The 16,254-nt window shown below is 41.0% G+C and overlaps 1 protein-coding gene across 2 annotated transcripts; it reads right to left on the bottom strand.

The window, feature by feature from the left end:
* Positions 1-1,665: 1,665 nt before the first annotated feature.
* Positions 1,666-15,985, bottom strand: ptchd1 (patched domain containing 1). 2 transcript variants are annotated; one of them, XM_051882677.1, is made up of 4 exons: positions 13,302-15,985; positions 12,030-12,507; positions 9,100-9,763; positions 1,666-6,094 (listed from the first exon to the last, which is right to left on the bottom strand). In XM_051882677.1, the coding sequence occupies exons 2-4, from the start codon at positions 12,375-12,377 to the stop codon at positions 4,443-4,445; spliced, it is 2,664 nt and encodes an 887-aa protein (XP_051738637.1). In that variant the 5' UTR covers positions 12,378-12,507; positions 13,302-15,985; the 3' UTR covers positions 1,666-4,442. The 2 variants fall into 2 exon arrangements, with proteins under 2 accessions (XP_051738637.1, XP_051738636.1); XM_051882676.1 differs by having other exon boundaries at positions 12,030-12,504.
* Positions 15,986-16,254: the final 269 nt, after the last annotated feature.

Raw genomic sequence — 16,254 nt, 5'->3', positions numbered from 1 at the left:
TTATACCACAGCTCGGCCAGAGCCATTAAACTCAGTAAAACCTCTGTTTCCTTCTAATCTCTAACCGTTTATCCTCCTAATCTCCTCTATATCACTTTAAAATACAGCATTCTGTGCAGGATTTAAATGGGTCCAGTACCTTTCGTGGTCTGAGCCGATTCTCGGTCTGCGGATATGATCCGCTCTGTGTCCCTGAGCCAGAGCAGACTGTGCTCGCGCTACGGCGGTTCACGTGACACTAATGCGAAAACGGACTTTATTCGCGTCAATGGAAAGCATATTTATACTGTCTGAATCATTCTCTATTCTCTATATAGTGCACTATGTGCCATTCACCACGTAGAAACTAGTAAATGTGTGAACAAATGACCGATTTCACTGAAGCTTCAGCGTCTGTTTATAGTGTAGGAGGGGGCGGGACTTCAGATTCTAGAGAGCATTTGATTGGACAGAAGATTTGATGAGAAGCTGAAGTGCGATGTGATGTCATGAAAATCCGTGATCCATTTTAGCGGAAGTGAGAGACTGAAAGTTTTGAATGCTTATATCTCCTAAATGCGAATTTTGTCACTGTTTTGGAACACACCAGCATATTCATAACATATTCATACTAAAAGCTAAAAAACTTACATTTTGATTTCAGGGGGACTTTAAATATTTTATATTATAATATTTCTTTTCAAAATCCTAGTTCAAAATTTCTAGGTTTAAATATTGACCCCACTATGTAGGAAGTGAGATGTATCATCAACAAAAGGGTGAAAACTGAATAATGTCTTCCTTTTTATGACTTCCTCCTGATGGAGATCAGCAACCATGTTTCCATGTTTACAGATCATGCCTGAAAAAAAATGCAGAAACAAAAAGAGTAGTGATGCACTTCTATTTTCTCACACCTGTCCGTTCTCACTTTTTTTCTTTCTGTTAAAAAATAAATGGTTGAGTTCATTTTGCATATAACCACTTCATACCTCTTTTTAAAAAAAAAAAAAAAAAATTAGAATATATTGTGGATGTTTCTCTTATCTGATGCATTCTGTAATCTGTGGTTGCATTACATAGAAATTGTAAAGTGATTGAGAAAAACTGACCTGCACAAAACAGTATTAGGTTACTTTAGTGAGGAGGCACACCCTTCCAGAATGGTGTCTTCTTCTGTAATCTCTGCTCATGATCAGTCTCTGCGGTACTGATTAAATCCCACCCACAGCCAACCGGGATTTAAGTTTGGGTATGCCACAGCATCTGCGTGACTGCTAGTGGCGTTAGACAGAAGGAAATGTGTCATGTGAAATACAACACTCTTTGTGTAATATTTGTTTCAAAGGAGGGAAAACTCCCCTATTCTTGTGCCTTTTTTTGCACATACACTCACAGTCAAACTGCTGCTCATATGGCTTTTGTTGCTGCAGTAATGAACCCTTTACTAATGGTAATGACAGCCTAGCAATTTTCACAGCTCTCTACGCTAAAGAAGTCCTCTGAGAATCTGAGCACTCTCAATTTGTAGAGGCTGTTGGTAATGTCACACTGTGAGAGTCGTTCCCAATTATGTCTGTGGGTTTCTTTGGTTATTCTGTAACACTATTAACCCTCATATAAAAGTTTCATATGGCATTGTATTTCATGCTTAATTTCATTCACTCCCCCCCCCCCCCAGTTAACAATATCTACAACTTTACGTTGCCATGCTCTGACCACTAGATGGCAGCATGCTGCAAAACAGCAGACATATTTATTCAATTTACTGTTTAATATAAGGAATAAGACAAACAAATGATATGTTATCTTTCACTTTTCATTTCACCCTCTTTTTATTTTTATTCTTCTGAAATTCATAGAAACAGATAAAAAACAACAATCATTTCCAGAGGCATATCAGTCAGGTAGAATGCATGTACTCTACTCTAAATTTGTGTATGTACGTGTGTGTGCAAGCCAGTGTGGGTGTACAGTAAATACTTCCCCCCCTCATTCTTCCCACTGGCTTTGACATCTTCAAAGGGCCTTGTGCCAATACTGCTTCAGAGCAATCATATTTGGACTGAATAAAATAGTGGAGGTGTTGTACAAACAAAAATGAAAGGATGTAAGCCTGAGTGGATCTGTAAAGCAGAGGTATGTGAAGGACTTTGCATTGAATGTTCATATCCAGCAGTTTTGACAGGAGGCAAATAAGAGATTGTAATGAACATGAACTTTTTAGCTTCATTTATAAAATGAAGATCATTCTAAGTCCATGATACTGTATTTCTCTTAAAGGGTACACGCTTTCAAGTACATTCAAGTACATAGACATAACTAGACCATTTTACTCACATAAAACCACACTGCTGATCCTACAAAATTAATGCTGTCTAAATAGACAGATAGATAGAAATTTGGGAAAATGATTGATACTATTACACTGCACAAAATAATTGTCTTAATGAGTATTTTTGTTTTCTTCTTAATCTTTTGTTCTTGGGTCTTTTTTCGTCTTGTTTCTATATTCAAACAAGATAAATTTACCTAACCAAAATTGCATTACATATTAAGGCTCATTTATGATAAAACTACTATTTGTCAAAGGGGTACGAAAAATAAAGAGGTTTATTCTCTGAAAACAAGCCTTAATATTTTATGCAGTTTTGATAAACAAAAATACTGATTAAGAAAATCATTTTTTATTCAGTATAGGGCCTGTCAACAGAAGTGCTGAAAAAGCAGGATGTATTTGATGTATTTCAGTGCTTTTCAGAGATTAGTGAGTTTTATTTACAGTGCTGTTCTGAGATCAGACAGAGCTGAGATCAACAGCATGCTGAGATCAGTGAAAGCAGCAGTTGGGTTGCTGGTCTGAGATCACTCAAAGATCTTAGAACACTTTATTTAAATTGTTGAGAGAATCTTTCAGAGCACTATACTTGGATTAGTCTGAGAGAGTCTTGAATACTGGCTACTGCACTGAGATCAGTAAGATCAGCTGTGAGAGGCTCTAGCACTGAAAATATATAGGGGCAGATTAAATTAGCCATATAGGTGTCTGTATATATCTCATCCAGATGCTTGTGGGCTGTGCAGCGATTCAGAAGTACTATTTAGGAGAAGAATGGAGTAGGTGAGGGCTGGTGGTCAAGTAGGTGGGGAATGGTCAAAAAACCTATGTTACATTTTTAAAATGAAAGGGGATGCTGTTTTACCTCATGATTGATTTGATATCAGTTGCTTTTGGGGCCAAGGAGAATTTGCAAAGTAAGTGGATTTGATAGGCCAGATGCTCCTTTCCTATACTCTCTTTATGCTCCAGGTCTCTTTATATCTCTTTTTTTCAAGCCTCTCATACACAGAGGGCAAAGTAGGGTGAAAATGAAGAGACTCATGCATATTGATGAAGAGCGTTGTCTGTGACAAGGTGATTTTCAGCATTTTTAGAGGCAAACAAAATAAGCAAGGAGCAGCAGGGATAAATCCTTCATAGATTATACTCCCACTGCAGTGCAACTTAACTGGTAACCATTGCCCTTATTGAACTTAGGGGGTAGGAAATTATACATACACTATGCAACTAAACTGTGACCAGAGTTACCATGGAAGCAATGCACAGCATACCGACCTGTCAGCAGAGTCTTGCTTCTGTGTATCTCTCCAACACATACCCCCTTCAGTCCTTCTCTTTTCCCCGCCCATTTTTCTTCTCTCTTATAGATTCCTTTATACAAGATCAGCCTTAAATGCCTCTGAGACCTTGGTTACGGTGGGGGAGGTGACTGTCACCACGGTCGGTGAAAATATTATGAACCTTCTGATCTTGTCATACGCTGTACAGTTTTAATACCACTATATTCCAAAAATATGGTCTCACCAAAACCTCTAACCTCTGAGAAGAGGGGCACATTAAAGTCATGGCTATCAGCAGATATGAATATGGCTGCTTGGACTTTAGCTTAGTGCCCTTGAAAGTCTTGTTATGGTTCTTGGGGCATCAGAAATATTGTAAGTCTCTATCTATGCTTTGTCAAAGCAATAGCTTGTTACTGTTTCCGCTCTACTGCTGCTGTAATACTGCAGACCAGAGAAGCCCCCCTCTGTGATTATCTGCAACTGTGCAGCAGTGTGGTTCATCTGGCCTTCCTCGCTCTCATTGAGCTGCAGCAAACCTGCATAGGGCTTTTACCATGACAACAATACATATAGCACTAATGGCTCAACCTCAAACTCATCTTCTGCTTTTACCATCAAACAAAAGCCTTTTTTAAAATGTGGGCTCATACTTGTTTATGCTAAAGTACACCCATGAAGTACTTAAAAGCCATCTCTGCCCTAAGTATGGTAACTGGAAGCCCAGCTGCACAAAGGCCAACTCTCGTACCTCAGGTCTTCCTCTGTCGCCCCCTTGGGGGTGTTTTGTTTTTTTCTCTCTTGTACATCCTGCAGCCTGCCTCTCTTTTTCAGGCATGTGGTCAGACAGTGGTAATCTGATCAACCACACGTGTGCTGTCCACCATCTCCATGCACTCAATTTCTTCCCTGTTTTCCGCACCATTCTTTCTCTCACATCGTTTTTTCTTGGAGGGAGGAAGGAAGGTAAGCAGGACAGGGAGAATGGCCAAACAGTGGAAGGCGGTGATGATGGCGGTGAGAAAGAGGCACCTGAAGAGTGTGCGTGTAAGGTTCGAGGGCACGGCCGCGAGAGGGAGCAGAGCTGCCCCATAACACAAGTAGCTCTGCAGGGCAGGAACTCCATGTCGCTCCAGAGCCAGTTTCACCCAGCGCGTACGAGTGGATTCCCGGCCTAGAGCAAATGCAGATACCAGCGGAGCGCTGGAGTCCACAGCATAGTTCACCCCGTAGATCAGACACAGCACTGAGACACAATCCAACTCTACCCGCCACAGAGTCATGAAACCCACCAGCCCGAACTCAACAGAGGCTACTGTCACAGTCAACCAGGCGTTGACCAGTGGGTCAGCTGCCAAGAAGGTGGAAAAGAAAAGCAGAAAGAGAGCAGCGATGCAAGAGTTCTTCAGCGGTGCTCCAACCGATGAGGCATAGCGGTCCATATACACAAAGGATGGATTGAAGATGATGAACTTCACCCTGGAGGTCAGCGACAACTTCCTCAGTGTGTCCAGTAGGATTGACATCTCTTCTCGTTTGTTTTCTGTCGTCTTGGCCACGAGAAACATACGCGAGGCCACCACATCAAATTCCCCATCCGTACGTTTGGCAAAGATGATATCGTCTGAGAAATGCACATAGCGGGGTTGGCGTAGAAAGCCAGACCGCAGGCGCTCTGTGAAGTTGCTGCGTGACAAGCTAGTGGTGATGTTCAGCCCGTGAAGGTAGTTGAGGTAACTCTCGAACCAGGAGATGCGTTCAAAACCTTTGGTGTACTCCAGTAAGTCCTCTTGCACGCTGGTGTTCCAGTACTCAATGGACTCATAGATGTAGAAGCCAATCACAGGGCTATAACTGCTGAAATACCGCTGCTGGGCACGGGTGTATGCTATAGTGCTTGTTTCTGTGGCAACCACATTACTAAGATCTGACCCTTCACTGACCTGAAGGTAGCCCATGAGGGCGAAGGAAACATAGACCAAGTAGAAAAGAACTACGAATGGTTTGACGTAGGTGTTGGTGATCCAGTCACAGTAGTACCGTTTCATAAAGGCTACCAGCAGGTGACTCTCGTAAGCACGTAGGGGTCCTGCTTCTGTGGCCTCCTCGTTGTAATGTGTGTACATGAGGAAGCGGTACCACGCCGGCTTCTGCTGCAGCAACTCAGGCTTCGGTACGCGCCTGCAGAATAGACTGTGACGGTAGTTGTTTTCCAGGTAGCCGGCAAACACCAGGTTGGAGCCGTAGAAGGTGAGGATGTAGAGGTAGTTGAAGAGAACTGAGATACAGGCGTTCCGACAGAAGAGACGCACGGCCTCAATGTTTGTGAACGGACTGGCCCCGATGCCGAAGGTGACCACGTGCAAGGCCGTGCTAGCTGTGAAGGGCAGCATACAGTCTGAGAATACAGCAGCAACCCGCTCCTTCACATGCTGGTCCTCGCGTGTCCGACGCCAAGACGACAGCATCTCAAATGTGCCAAACAAGCCATGACCTGGAAGAGATGAAGAGAGAAAATATGTCTTTCAGTGATTTATAAACCTTAAATAAAAAAACGTGAAGTGAAATGGTCTAAGCGTCGCTTGGAATGATTTTGGCAGGCAGCTCTTTCAAGTGACATAAATGGCTGCTGGGAAAAGAGGAGACGTAAATAATTGAACAAAACGGTGACAAGACAGTCACTCTGCAGCTGCATCGCAACAATGGATATGAGGGAAAAACAGATGCTCTTTCTTCTGTTCTGGCACTGCTTTTTTTCCCCAAGTCAAAAAGTGTTTAGTATACATGTGTAGCATTTGCACATTCATCAATGAAATCAAATTCAATCTAATGTAAAGGCTTTTCAGCCTATAGAAAAACACAATTTCTAATGTATTGCTCATCATCATCACCACCACCAGTGAAATTCACAGGAAAATCCATCAAATAAAGAAAGGATTCAGTCATGAAAGCAGAGTGAAGGAAGCCTCTTGGCTATCACCACCTTTATTTACAGAACATGATCTAACTATAGCCCACTCTGTCCTCCTCCATCTTCACAGCTGATGAGTTTGTAGCTAAATAAATCTCAGTCACACTCACACAAGATAGCCACATGCCATGTAAAATTGATCTGATGAAAGAAGAAAGCCTTATGGATGTGAGGAAGGCTGACAGCCCCTGTAGCCTTGGGAGACTTCATAGAAGCACAGAAGCCCAAGACATTAGACAAACTGGGTCAGCCTGCTTTTAGAAATTGACATAAAGGAACACGAGGTCCTGAACATAGAGTCGGTATCATGATGAAGCTAACATTTTTATGCTACAACATGAGCATTCACATTTTTTTTTTTGTTTCCGTGTTTTTTCCTTTTTTAGCTTTCTACATCACTCGCTCGTGCAGGCAGAGTGAGCAGATGGCTCTCACCTACAGGGTTGCCACGGCATCAGTGACTCATCATTCATGACGGAGGTTCCCTTGGTCCAATATTACCAGTACTGCCTCTCACAAAAACCTGGAATATGTGCCTGGCACAAAATCTAGCAGAGTCACCAGACTTGAGGTCGTGGCCTTGTACTGATTTTCGGCAGAGCTAAAGATCTCAACTTAAATTAATAGGTAGTGAGTGTAGATGGTTGTTAAACTAAATAATCAAGATCTGTGAGTAAGAGTAAACAAAGTGAAAGAGAGACTGTAATTCCTATTCTCATGCTGTTTTCTCACACTTTCGCCTTAGCTCTCTCTCTCTCTCTGTCAGTCGTTTTCCTCCTTACTAAAAGAACCAACAATTTCATTTCCACTCGTCTCAAAACAAAATAATGAATACCAATGTGACACACAGACTGATTCTCAGTATGCAAGTCCTTTATCTCCTGAACATCTTCGCTCATCTCCCAAGATGCAACAGTCTTTTCCTCTTCATAAACATGACATTAATCTTAGCAATTATGGCCTATGATATCTCCTCCTTCCATCTTTCCATTATCATCAGAGGACTGTCAGATGATTTCAGTTGACAGCTAATATCCTTGTAATGGAATTTGTTTTAAATAAAAGGCCGGTGGCTTATAGAGATAAGGCCTATTGTTTCGTCAGACATCAGTTATGATGTACTTATTACATATATCCGTGCTTTTCTTTGAACCTTATTCAACCCAGTAAGAGCAGCCTGGAATGACATTTATATGCAGAGACACTGGGCGGCTCTAGCAAGTTCTGTTTTTACACTAAGAAAGTGCACGGCAGGAGAGCTCTGCAAGGAGATGCTGTCACTCTCAGGCTGCAATTGGAAACCAGCGGGGAGAATTCTGAGATTGCTGACGTGGATTGCCAAAATTGCCAAGGCTAGCATTGAACTGTTGAAGTGTTATGAGAAGGACATAGATGTCAGTCTTCTTAAGATAGAAATGCATTAGTAATTTCCTGGAGTGGGTGGCACAGGGTCAATCTAAACACATCTAAACTCTTAGCCTTCATCTATTTTTCCAAGCCTTTGTTTTTCTTTTCCATTTTTTCTTCTCATTTATCTATCTTTCGCCCCAGCCTGTTATTATCTCAACAGAAGTCTCCTCCCACATGTGGCACTAATTGCTGTGTAAGAGATGGCCAACAAGAGCGAGCGAGATGGATGTGATCTGTCAGGATGCATGTATGCGTGTTGGTAATTATCGCTGGATATTTGCTTGTGTGAATCTGTTCCACAAGCTCACAGCTGATTCACCAAGAATGGCTCATGGACAGAAGACAAAATAAGGGGGTGGAATTCCTCTAAAGGCTGTCTGTTGGGCTCTATTAGGAATTCCTTTGATGTGGAGCGTTTCATTTTTAATGATACACCTTGACAAAAGTGCACTGCAGAGCTTTGCGGTCAGTCAAAAGGTGTACTCGTTTAACCTGACAGTCACAGTATGTAAATGGAAGATCAAAGGAATGGAACGAATATGCAAACAGCAATGACGACTAGCGATTAAATACAAAAGAGCACAAATCACAGGGATGAATACCATTAAAAAATATGGTGTCAGTAAGATTTGTTTTTGAAAGAAATGAATATTAGCAAGGATGCATTAAATTGATCAACATTGACAGTAAAGACTTTTGCACTGTAACAAAAAATTTTTTTTTTTAAATAAATGCTGTTTTTTAACATTCTATTCATCAAGGGAAAAAAAAACATATTAAACAGCATAACTGTTTTCGACATTAATAATAATAAGAAATGTTTCTCAAGCACCAAAATCAGCATATTAGAATGATTTCTGAAGGGTCATGTGACACTGAAGACTGAAGTAATGATGCTGAAAATTCAGCTTTTACATTTTAAATATATTAAAATAGTATATAATAGTAGTAATCAAATTTCACAGTATTACTGTTTTGAATGTATTTCTGATCAAATAAATGCAGCCTTGGTGAGCATAAGACGCTTATTTCAAACGTAAAAACCTTACACCAAACTTTTGAATGGCAGTGTACATTATTGCATAATAGGATGACAGAGAGGAATAATATAATCTCACCTAACATGACAAAAGGGATGCCCAGGTATGTTGAATTGTATTTCCCTCCTGTGAGGTTGAAGATGCCGGCAGAGGTGAGTGTAGCAAGGCTGACGGTCACTAGAGCCAGCAGACCCAGCCAAGGCTTTGTACGCACACAGTCTCGCATTGAGCAGCACAGCATGGCTAGTGAGAGACATGCAGCCAGGCTAAAGAGCAGCGGCCGCTCTGATACACGACTGGTCCTTTGGAAGTCCCTCTGAAGAGAAGAGGAGGTAAAAGGGTACAGACTAAGCTCCGGATGAGCTTTAACAAAGTTCTCCAGCTCCCTGCAGAACAGCAACTCCCAGCTGGCCGCCACCACTTCGTTCAGTGGGCTGGCCGCTTGCAGGTAGTATGTGAGTTGAAGGGCTCGAGCAGAACGCACCCCGTCTCTCCCTCCACCTGCCAGGACTCCGCCCAGTTGGTGCCCAATGTAGGCCTCCCGTCCATCTTTGAGTTTGGTGATTGGATAACGCAGAGGGGGTGCTGAACGGTTGGAAGCCCGTGCCGATCTCATCTCTTCCAGAACCCGCAGGATGTCGTCCACGATGCAGCTCTTGCTATCGTCCAGTAAGCAGAGGTGGGCAAAGGTGTAGTTGAATCCCAGCATAGGAACCTGGATCTGAGTGATTGTGTTGTGTAACTTGGGGTGGAAAAAGAGAAGGATAAAAAAATGTTACTAATACATACAGGAGGTAACAGATAAAAGTTTTTTTTATGTTTTTGAAAGAAGTCTTCTATGCTCATCAAGGCAGCATTTATTTGATCAAAATGTTAAATGTAATTTATTCCTGTGATGTAGGTTTGCTGTGATAGTCAGTGTTGACCGTGTTACCGGTGTTCACTGGTTACGTCGCTTGCCCACCGCAGCACCACCCCGAATTGGTGCTAATTTGAAAGCGAAAGTAAAATTTGCACGGCCGCACGGGCATTCATAACGGTGCGTGTCTACTGGCGCAGAGCGTTTTCAGTTCATTCCTATGGAAGCTCAACTTGGTTGTGCGCATTTTACTTTCACTTTCGAATTAGTGATTTAAAAGCGAATATCCCCCCCTCACGACTGAATTTCTTGTTATCAATGTTGAAAACAGTTGTGCTGCTTAATATTTTTGTGGAAACAGTGATGCATTTTTAGTGAATAGAAAGTTCAAAAGAACAATATTTATTTGAAAAATAATTTTTTTGTAACAAGGTAAAAGTTTACTGTCATTAATGCTTCCTTGCTGAATAAAAGTATCCATTTCTTAATTTCTTTTTTTTTTTAGTCAATAGTAAACTTTAAGTATGTGATTACGTCACATTTCAACACATTCAGCTGCTACTATCTTGTTGCCAGGCAACAAGAAAGCATGTTGCTGCAGGAGGAGTGTGCCAACAAGACAAACAGAACATAAAAGAAAAACTTTTTAGACTTTCTTCCCCAGCAATCCATGTGAGAAGAGGATTGATTGTCCTCTAAGGTCAGTCTCTCTGCGTTGTTAATGTCAGACTGATTAGACTGTGTCAGACTCAGATCACCGGGGGAGGTTTCCTCCTCCAATACTCCTCCGGCCTCCTCGAGCAGCAAAGAAATGTCAAGACACACACCAATCAAGCTTCTAATTGCTCAAGCTTGATAATTAACCCTCGGTTGGAGACTAAAGCATAACATCTGCATGCCCACAGTCCTGACCTAGACGGACGCTGTAAATAGGCTGTCTGCTCTTTATGCGTAGGAAACAACAGGCATAGAAAAAACGATATATTGCACAGAATATAATCACCTCAAATCCTTTGAACTGTGATTTTGCACAATTGTCACACTCTTTTAAATCATGGATCAGCAGAGGAGAGCTCACCAAAGGTGGTCTATTACTGTGATACAGTGAACAAGGTTATACCGAGACCTGTTGTGTTATGGTGCAGGGAGAATATAAAGAAGGTTCTGTTTCTGGAAAATACAATGCAATGTGAATATTAAAACGTTCTTAGGAGATGTGGTTGCTGCTCACAGCTCAGACAGTTCAATTAGCTTAAGAAAATTGAAATTGATGTTTTGAGTTAGAAAGCATGAGTCTAAATGCACAAGAAGCGAGTGCTTTGCATTTAATAATAAAGAGTCTATGGTAGCAAAATGTCGCTCTAAAACGTAAAGCCACAATTTCTGAATTTCACAAAAAGAGGTCAAGTGCTCATTTGATTTTTGCCTGAAGTTAAGATTTTATGCCAATACAGTATAAGCAGAAGTTGTCAGCATCATATTTCATTTTGGTGGTTTCTGGGGGAGTAAATTTTGGAGCTGTGTTACAGGAAGAAAAAGTAGGCCACAATCTAAAACTCTGACTGGCACATTGCATGAAATATTTCTAATATAAAAATAAAAAAAACTGGGGAGAGCTGTGAGAAGACAACTTTTATTTAAAATTCAGATAGCACCCATTCCACAGAGTTCAAATTAAAGATTTGTTCACTTTTGGAAGCTCATACTTTTTTTTTGATTTATGTTTGTATCAGATTTATCTGCTTCCATTTTCTCACAAGATGTTTTTTTTTTTATTTGTAAAAACAAACAAAAGCATTATACTCACCAGAACCTGTGAAACTTGTGAAAAGGAGAACTTTAGAATAATTATATTTTGACTTGATATTACGTAATTATATAAATGTTTGTTTTTATATCTGACAGTGCTGAAAAAAGCAGGACGCAGTTGTGAAGCTGAATAAGAGATGTATATTTTTTTAAAATGATCCACTTGATTTCCTTTACACGTTTTACCTCTGAAATATGAGAAAGACTAACAAGCTTCAAAGACAAATGTTGTTGGACCTGCCAAAAAGAAGCTAAATGAACCAAATATTGATTCATGGAGTCACTGTAACCGTTCAAAACGTTTGAAACAAAGCAATTACTCCAGTGAAATGTTGCTCACCTTTAGGACCGAGTTGACGTGGTGGGGGTCCAACACGCTCCCCCTGCGCGAAGTCACGATGACCCGGCCATATCTCCCGGGTGTTTGCAAGTCCGAGTACAGCGTGTGTTTGGACCGGTTCACGGGGAACAAACTATCCACCAAGTTCCCCTCGATCTTCGCCAGGCTGTGTTTGGGAGCTAACAGGTACTCCACGTTTTCCTCTATGCGGTATCTGCTGAAGCTCGCGCCCAGCAGGATGGAAATCAGCACGGGCGCGGAGGCGAAAAACACCGGGTGATTGGCGACAAAGTGGCCCAGTTTGTGGAATGACGTCCTAAGCCCTTCGTGCAACACTTGTCGCAACATCCTAGAATGCAGCAACAGCGCAAGGGCGATGAACCAGCATCAGCATCAGAGATACGGAGCATCAGTGTTCAACCCACGCAGCTGGATCACTGAAATGATGAAGCGTTGCGTTGAATATCATCAGGTCCTGCTGGGTCAGAGACATCATGTTAGAACAACTGCTTTGTTAGTACTGCGTTTACTTCATAAAGAGAATTCAGAATGAAAATGCATCGAAACTCTGCAACGTCGGGTGCAACGTTTTTTTTTTTTTTTTTTTGCATGTGTGCGAATTAATCAGACTTTCAAAGGGGACGACTTTTCTTTCAGTATTCTGTCAGTAATTTTGGGGCGCAGTCGGCTGAGGTTCGTCTCACGCAACCCAAACTGTCTTAGTGCAGTTGGCTAACCTTCAAATTATACCTCAAAGACATTTTAAACAAGACGTTACAACGGTTTGTGATATGTAAAACTACAATGAAATGATAAATAATGAGACTATTATGATTTATCGATGTACCATCCCACAGCGTTCGAGTAGTGAAACGTTGCTACGCTTATCTTCTCAGACAAGCGCGATTTCTGTTCGCGAGAGTGTATTTTAACGCATTTCTGACTACTTGTAATTAACTTTATCTTATGCTTATACGTTTAAGACCCCTTCAACCATTTGTTTTGACGTCCTTTGGGGTTCAAGCCTTATAGGGTCAACATCCAACACCCATCCCCACCCCATAATTCGCTCTCTGGGCAGTAGTGGTCACTTTCTAAGGGAGTGACGGGTTATATTCGTAGGCAAGTGAAAAATAATAATAATTATAATAATATAAAAATAAAACCCTTAAACGAGCCCGACGAGCTGAAAAGTGGCCTAAAACCTGCCTGTTTAAAATGTTTTTTTTCTCTCTTCACGACAGGGAAAGAAAGGTGGTTCTGAATTATTACCAGTCACGTCTTTGCAGTTCCATGCCATCTGAGAGACCCCAGTTTCCATAAATGCGTTGTTGATCCGAGTGCCGGAGGTGATATGCTCAATTCACGTAATAGAAACGAATCACTTTTCTCTTTGAATATGTCCACTGCGTCTTAGAAAGGATGATGAATCCAGTACGGTGTATCTTTAACAGTGAACTGGTCATGTAGCCTACTTACAAACAGTTTCAAATGCGCAAATACAGTTTTGTGTATTCCATTATCTATTAGGTGAATGTCATTGATCCATATTAATCTCGTACCGCGCCCAGCACGACCGCTATCCGCCGTTACCAGTCTGAAAACACGAATCTCCACCACCGACCCGCGGTGCAGAATGCGTGCGATCTCCGCGCAGATCCAGCTCGGCCACTTGTGTGCATTTCCTTGCCGACTTAAGACATTCGTCACTGCGCTGAACACAAGACAGGTCCAAACAAAAGAAAATATTCACATGCGAACGTGATGCGGCACTTAAATGCTCAGTTACGGAGCTGATTCAGAAGTTCCAGTTTCCCGAAGAGCCGGCCGGTAAATGCCGGTGGAGCCCCCACCCCCATTACACCTAATCTCGGGAATGAGGTTTGTAGAAAGGAAAGCTTTTTTGATTGGTCTGTTAACGTTAGACCATACATAATAACACGAATAGAGACAACGATTATGTGACGGAATTGTATTTTGTGTGACAGCCTGTTATAACATGACGCGTTATAGAAACCGTTTGCAATTAGCCTACTACTATGCTGATTTAAACGTACAATTATTGTGTCAGTACACACATAGCATACTTTAACTGATCATGTGATGAGCGCTTTACACTCTAAAAATAAACGTTCCAAAAGAAGCTTTTCACAGCGATGGAACAGAACCATTTTGGCTTCCCGAAAGAACCTTCAGTGAAAAGTTGTTAAAAGAACAATTTTCAATGTTTTTTCAAAGGTTCCGTGGAACCATAGATTTAAATAAAGAACCTTTATTTTTTATTATGAGCGTGCGAAAGACAACATTACTCATCTTTATACCAAAATGAATACATTTGGCATGTAATAATGCAATAATGAAGTAAAAACATTTAACATTAGCTCTCTATATTTTTACTCAACACCCAGAAAACAGACTTTGTACCAATATTTGTCTCTACAGAGGAAAAAAAGTGCTCAGAAATGAAAGCCAGTCATAGGCTTAATTCAGCACCATGGACAGAGATCAAGTTCCAGTTTGGTTTATTTAGATCTAGAATACCTCTGAGGTTGAATTTGAGCCCATTACGTCAATACACTTGACAGTTTACCACAATCTTTTCCTTTTGATGTGCTATATTGATATTATTCCTGCAACTACTCATGTTCTCCCTTCAATTCTACTCCATTTTTACAGTTTGTATCATTGTATATTCAGACGAAGTTCAATCACGGCCAGGGTTAAACTGTCCCAGCTCTCTCTGAATTCCTCAGACAGACAGTCTCTGGCCAACAGATCATTTAATAACACTGGAACAGACTGCTGAAGTGCAGGGCCATGGCTCTGGATTTACCCATGCATGTCTAATCAGGTACTGAGCCCGTGATTGAGCATAGCTCCCCTACCTGGACGGCTCCAGTGCCTTCTGCTCTCCTCTGAGAGTTATTTGATATCACATAATAGCACAACTATATTTCGTATGTGGTTTATTTTAATCCACAGTGAGGTTGTGCAAATAGAAATGTTATGTGTCTTCTTCCTGCATCTAACCTTTGACCTACACTGTAGACACAAAAGCAGGGCTTGTGATGATCATCACTGTTTTATATGGTTATTGCCATGGTAACGATCGCCAATGCCTCCTGTAGCCCATGCTTTGCCATATCGTTCCAGCAAACTGACAAAGAGTGGTTTCCATGGTTACAGCTTTAGGGCACCATTGTGACTTCACAGCTGAAAGTGCTGGTTGTGTTTAATGTCTGTAATACCTGCCTGAGTAAATGTTTGGACTCGTGTTGTATTATTGCTTCTACAGTGTATTGTGCTGGCATTATATGGCACTAGCGACATCAAAGTAATGGGTTTGATTCCTAGGTAAAATACATACTGATAAATGTGTAACTGCAAAAGTTGTTTCGGATAAAAGATTCTGCCAAATGCATAAATGTAATTATCTATAAATGTCCCTTCAAATGTAAATTGACTAACACAAAAAGCGGAAACGTCTGGGTTGAGTTTATTTTGGGAGACAAGAGAAGAACTGAAGTTTGTTACTGTAAAAAGGTAGAGAAGGTTCAGTTTTCAGAGAGAGGTGGGAGTTTGTCTCTGGCTGTTTGGTCTCCTGCAGTAGAAATTTAGAATAGGTTCTGGAAAGAGTCAAAGATCAGAGCTCAAATCTCACTTGAGCTGTACGGTGTTCAGAGAAAACCTGAACTGAATAAAGCTCAGTTTGTTTGCTTTGCTGTGGAGTCTGGGGAAAAGTTGATGTGAGAGGAAGGAGGAGACCTGGATTGAGAGAAGAGGAGAAAGAGAGATAGAGTGAGTAGGAAAGAGACTAAGAGTGATGGAAGGGAGAGGGAGAGATGCAGAGAAACGAAGGGAGGAGAGAAAATGTGAGCTGAATGTCAATGATGTAATTTTCCTTCCCCTAATCTTTATCCTCATTTTACCTCAAACTTTTTTGAATCATTTTCTTAATCAGAAATGTTTTCTTAGATTCTTAGATCTATTCATATTTTATCTAAATTGTGAAAGATAATAACAGTTTGTGTCAGATAATGTCTTTGATTCTCTGTTTAAGTTTGTTTTAAATTTTAAATACTCCAATGGAGAATTGTTTTTTCCGTTTTCTAAGCATAAACTTAACCAAATGTTGTTAGATTTATGCTTAATCCAAACAAACACATAAACAAACATTAAGATTTAATCTCTGAAAACAAGTCTAAAAGTCCCCCTGCAGTCAATA

Source organism: Ctenopharyngodon idella, chromosome 23 (assembly GCF_019924925.1).
Source record: "Ctenopharyngodon idella isolate HZGC_01 chromosome 23, HZGC01, whole genome shotgun sequence".
Taxonomy (NCBI): domain Eukaryota; kingdom Metazoa; phylum Chordata; class Actinopteri; order Cypriniformes; family Xenocyprididae; genus Ctenopharyngodon; species Ctenopharyngodon idella.
The sequence above is the reverse complement of the archived record's forward strand: the minus strand, read 5'-3'. Positions and strand labels throughout refer to the sequence as shown.

Coding starts and splice junctions, on each gene's coding strand:
- ptchd1 (XM_051882677.1), bottom strand. CDS start 12,377: ATGTTGCGACAAGTGTTGCACGAAGGGCTTAGGACGTCATTCCACAAA. Junction 9,764..12,029: donor ACGTCAACTCGGTCCTAAAG/GTGAGCAACATT, acceptor TTCCACCCCAAG/TTACACAACACAATCACTCA. Junction 6,095..9,099: donor CATCCCTTTTGTCATGTTAG/GTGAGATTATAT, acceptor CATCTCTTCCAG/GTCATGGCTTGTTTGGCACA.